The following is a 4446-nucleotide window of genomic DNA, read 5'->3' as shown; positions in this document are numbered from 1 at the left end:
CATTTTTTCAAACAAAAGCTAGCTAGCCAAGCCAAAAAGTGTTAACCTGCCAGTCAACCTGCAAATATGTGGCTCTAAAACACCAGATATATGCAATAAAAACTCAATGTTATCAAAAACAAAAAGAGCTGATTAAAAAAACTATGAAAAACACCTAAAAAATAACAAAATATGTACAAATTTACAGGAGCTCTGTGCTTAGGCTGCTATTAGGGCACCATGGTAACTATAGATCTCTACATCACTGCTGTGATGTCAGCGCCCTCCTGTGGATTGTTTCATTACAGAATTTCTCTATATTTTAGCCAAGGTAGTGACAAGAATTACGAGAATGTTCTCCAGTTTCTACTCAGGTTCTTTAATTTTTCAATGTTTGTCTTTATTTTATGCATTATTTCTCTAGTGATAAATACTACTATAAAATYAAAGACTCTTTTGGCAAACAATTTTTTACTTTCTGAATTATTTATTCTTTCCAAAACAAAAAACATCTTTATTCTTTCATTACAAAGTTATTCTATCCAATAGGCCACATTGTTCATGTGAATATTCAAAAATCTGCATGAAGAAAATATGTGCATTTTCCCGCCAAACGGACTTGGTGCGGATAAAAATCCAAACGTGATGACGTACWGAACACAAAAAAATAAATGTTTCGCTTAAAGCTGCAATATGTAACTTTTTGGGTGACCAGACCAAATTCTCATAGAAATGTGAGTTGTAGATCTGTCACTCTCATTGGAAGTCAGTCTAAGAAGCGGTAGATATGTTCTATGTGTGTTATTTCTATGCTTCACATACCTAAGTTTCATTTTTGCGTCTTTTACTTTCGGTTTTGTACACCAGCTTCAGATAGCTGAAAATACAATATTTTGGGTTATGGGAAATATATTTCACAGTGGTTTAGATGGTACAATGATTCTCRACACTATACTTGCTTGTCACYAACTGAAATMAGACWAACTAGTAMAATTTTCTGCAACCAGGAAATGGCAGAGKAATTTCATATACCGAATCAAAATGTAAAGTTCAATGTGTTTCCAACGCATTTTACACTCTACTGATAGTTTTTATCACAAAAACTGTTGCGTTAAATAGCACATGGGCCTACTCTGATCTTGGCACCTGCTCTCTAGCCAACYGCTCAGTGCAGGTAGGCTACTCTACATGATGAGATTATAATGGATAATATTTTTATTTGTCAAACAGCAGTCATCAAATCAAATCAAATGTATTTATAAAGCCCTTCTTACATCAGCTGATGTCTCAAAGTGCTGTACWGAAACCCAGCCTAAAACCCCAAACAGCAAGCAATGCAGGTGTAGAAGGYCTATATAAACATTAATCATCATGTCATCAGAATCAGACCCTTGATATTTATTGGAAAGGAGCATCAAGTTCATCACTGTGTCCTTTCACCAACCCCATAATTTATTTAATCTGTAGCCTAATAAATGCTTTCCCCGAGTCGTGGTGGGAGAATCCACACACATATCATCACGACTCCCAACTTCACTTTGTTATTATACCAATATTTGCGCATTAAAAAAAGGTATTTCTAGCATATTTAATTTGACACAAAAACATCCCACCATGTCTTAACGGGAAAAAATGATCACTTTACTCGCATAAAAAAACTGTGTATGTAAACGTGTGTCAGTTATTTGAAGAGATTCTGGTCTGGATCTGCCTGTAGATAGATGACCTCTTCCACAGGTTATTTGAAGAGATTCTGGTCTGGATCTGCCTGTAGATAGATGACCTCTTCCACAGGTTATTTGAAGAGATTCTGGTCTGGATCTGCCTGTAGATAGATGACCTCTTCCACAGGCGAGGTTGAACCTGCCGACCAACAGCTGTTTCTACAAGTAAACACCATCACAGTACCAAACTCCAGCCCCGTATTCATCTCTACATCCCCCATCTCTACCGACGACCTTGACCCAGGGTCTGTCCTCTGTAGCAGGCTGACCAGAGCAGGCATCAGCTGGAACTCAAACACCCGGATTCCTCCACAGTGACAGCAGCCGGGTTTAATCCAAGGCGGGTCCGAGGGGGGGTCAGACAAGAAGAGAGGAGACCCGTGCCAGCTGTACCGTAACACCTGCTCCGGACACACAGAGATCCTCTTCATGAAGCGAGAGAACACTGCGTCTCCATGTCTGGGGTTGTCCTTCTCGTACCTCTCCTCCCCTCCTCCTCCCTCAGAGCTCCCGATCTTCCCTACTCCCTCTCTTTGCTCGTACTCCCTCAGCAAAGTCTCAGCGTGCTCCAGGTCTGACTGACCACCCAGGTCAGTCTCATCCACCACACTGATGTAGAAAGGTCTGTAGGTAGGGATGTTACCCGGGACCTCCCCTTCCTCCTCCAACACCTTTTCTCCTCCTTCCAGACTGAGTCCCTGAAGCTTGCCACTCACATCCAGCTCAGAGGAGGTCCCGGTGAGTAAGAGGATCTCAGGATCCTCTCCCCCCATATGAGCTTGGTTCTGGGCCTTGTCCCATCCATCTCCCCCCTCCTGCTTGTCCCCTTCCTCACCCCAGTCATCAGTCCCATCACACCAGTATGTGGTTGTCATGGGAACCTCTTTAACTGGGGCGTGGCCTGGAGGTTGGATCACAGGGTTGGTTCTGACCTCTGATTCCAGACACTGAGAACGCAGAACCCTCCAGCTCTSTGGTTGTCCGCTGCACTGTGGCCCMGGGCAGGCGAACACATTCAGGGTGCGGTGGTAGGGAGACGCCGCTAGGGGGCAGTACACCTGCACCACATGGGCCATGACCACGCTGCATAGACCACAGCGTGGATGTTGCCATGATATCACTGGAAGCTTGTCCGGTWGGTCGCCAATTTTGTTCGTCAAGTAAGACATCGGATAACGCTTTGAATCGATTGCCCCATCACACAGTCCGATGAGAACTGCCTCGTCAACTCCAGCCATAGTATTCTACTATTGTTTAGTTGTTAGAAGTGGACTTGATGCCCTTCGCCATGTTGAAACTCGTCAACAAGCTCCGTTACGTAACGACGCACAGATATGAGTCATAACGCAAGTGACGTGTCAGCGCATGCGCTGGAACGAAGCGGCATTTTAAACAAGGTATTTTGCAGGATGTGAAGCGACAGTTTCATTTAGTTTGATATTCCTGTTGTACATKAGCGTACGTTTGGTGCCGCCGTTGCTTTTGGGATAGCCATTCAATTAAAGTTAATTCATTATTTGAACAGAAAGTATTTGATTTTAGTTCCCTAAACTCGGTCGGTTCAAGTTATTTTGCAAACATAAGGTGTTTGTTCACCGTTTGCATGATACTTTTCCCGACCTATGATTTGTGTTTGTACGTTAAAGTMATTGTTTTGTTGTAGCTAGTTAATAACTAAGTTTAGCTATCTCGCATTGTAGGTTCCATTGGTAAATTAGCTAGCTTAGATAACCAATTTATGGCGTTGTGGATGGTTTAACTAGCTATAGAAGTCGATAATTAAAACATTATTGATAGCAACTAATGCTGACCATGTTTTGATCCATTGTAGCCAAGTTGTAATCGTCCCATTGAAACCTGAGCCGAGATGTTTGGTCCCAAACCGACACTTCAGGACCGCCAGCACCGTTACCGGCTGATGTTCAGCCAGCTGTTGAATGACGGTTACACCAACATGGCTAACAACCTGATCCCGGAGGTCAAGACGCAAAAGTATAACCATAATTCATTTTATTTTTTATTTGACGTTTATTTAGATAATAGAGACATGATCCTATATAAATGTAAGGTTTGACATTATTGTTATAGTCAAATATTATATCTGTTTGGGCTGTACACCTGCTGTCTCTGCAGTGTCACTGTTTTGGGTCCATGTCAGGATACCAGCTACATGTCTCTGCAGTGTCACTGTTTTGGGTCCATATCAGGACACCAGCTACATGTCACTGTTTTGGGTCCATGTCAGGATACCAGCTACATGTCTCTGCAGTGTCACTGTGTTGGGTCCATATCAGGACACCAGCTACATGTCTTCTTGTTTTGGGTCCATATCAAGGATACCAGCTACATGTCTCTGCAGTGTCACTGTTGGGTCCATTCAGGATACCAGCTACATGTCTCTGCAGTGTCACTGTTTTGGGTCCATGTTCAGGATACACAGCTACATGTCTCTGTTTTGGGTCCATATCAGGATACCAGCTCATGTCTCTGCAGTGTCACTGTTGGGTCCATGTCAGGATACCAGCTACATGTCTCTGTTTTGGGTCCATATCAGGATACCAGCTACATGTCTCTGCAGTGTCACTGTTGGGTCCATATCAGGATACCAGCTACATGTCTCTGCAGTGTCACTGTTTTGGGTCCATGTCAGGATACAGCTACATGTCTCTGTTTTGGTCCATATCAGGATACCAGCTACATGTCTCTGCAGTGTCACTGTTTGGGTCCTAATGTTCAGGATACC

The 4446-nt window shown here is 43.1% G+C and overlaps 1 protein-coding gene across 1 annotated transcript; it reads right to left on the bottom strand.

Moving 5' to 3' along the window:
* Window positions 1-1176: 1176 nt before the first annotated feature.
* On the bottom strand, window positions 1177-3019 carry pdcd2l (programmed cell death 2-like). Its single transcript, XM_024143072.2, has one exon. It carries the CDS (start codon window positions 2939-2941, stop codon window positions 1775-1777), a length of 1167 nt encoding a protein of 388 aa, XP_023998840.1. The 5' UTR covers window positions 2942-3019; the 3' UTR covers window positions 1177-1774.
* Between the last annotated feature and the right edge of the window lie 1427 nt (window positions 3020-4446).

The sequence above is a fragment of the Salvelinus sp. IW2-2015 genome, unplaced genomic scaffold (assembly GCF_002910315.2).
Source record: "Salvelinus sp. IW2-2015 unplaced genomic scaffold, ASM291031v2 Un_scaffold3628, whole genome shotgun sequence".
Classification (NCBI taxonomy): domain Eukaryota; kingdom Metazoa; phylum Chordata; class Actinopteri; order Salmoniformes; family Salmonidae; genus Salvelinus; species Salvelinus sp. IW2-2015.
Note: the sequence above shows the minus strand (reverse complement) of the source record. Positions and strands in the feature narration are given on the sequence as shown.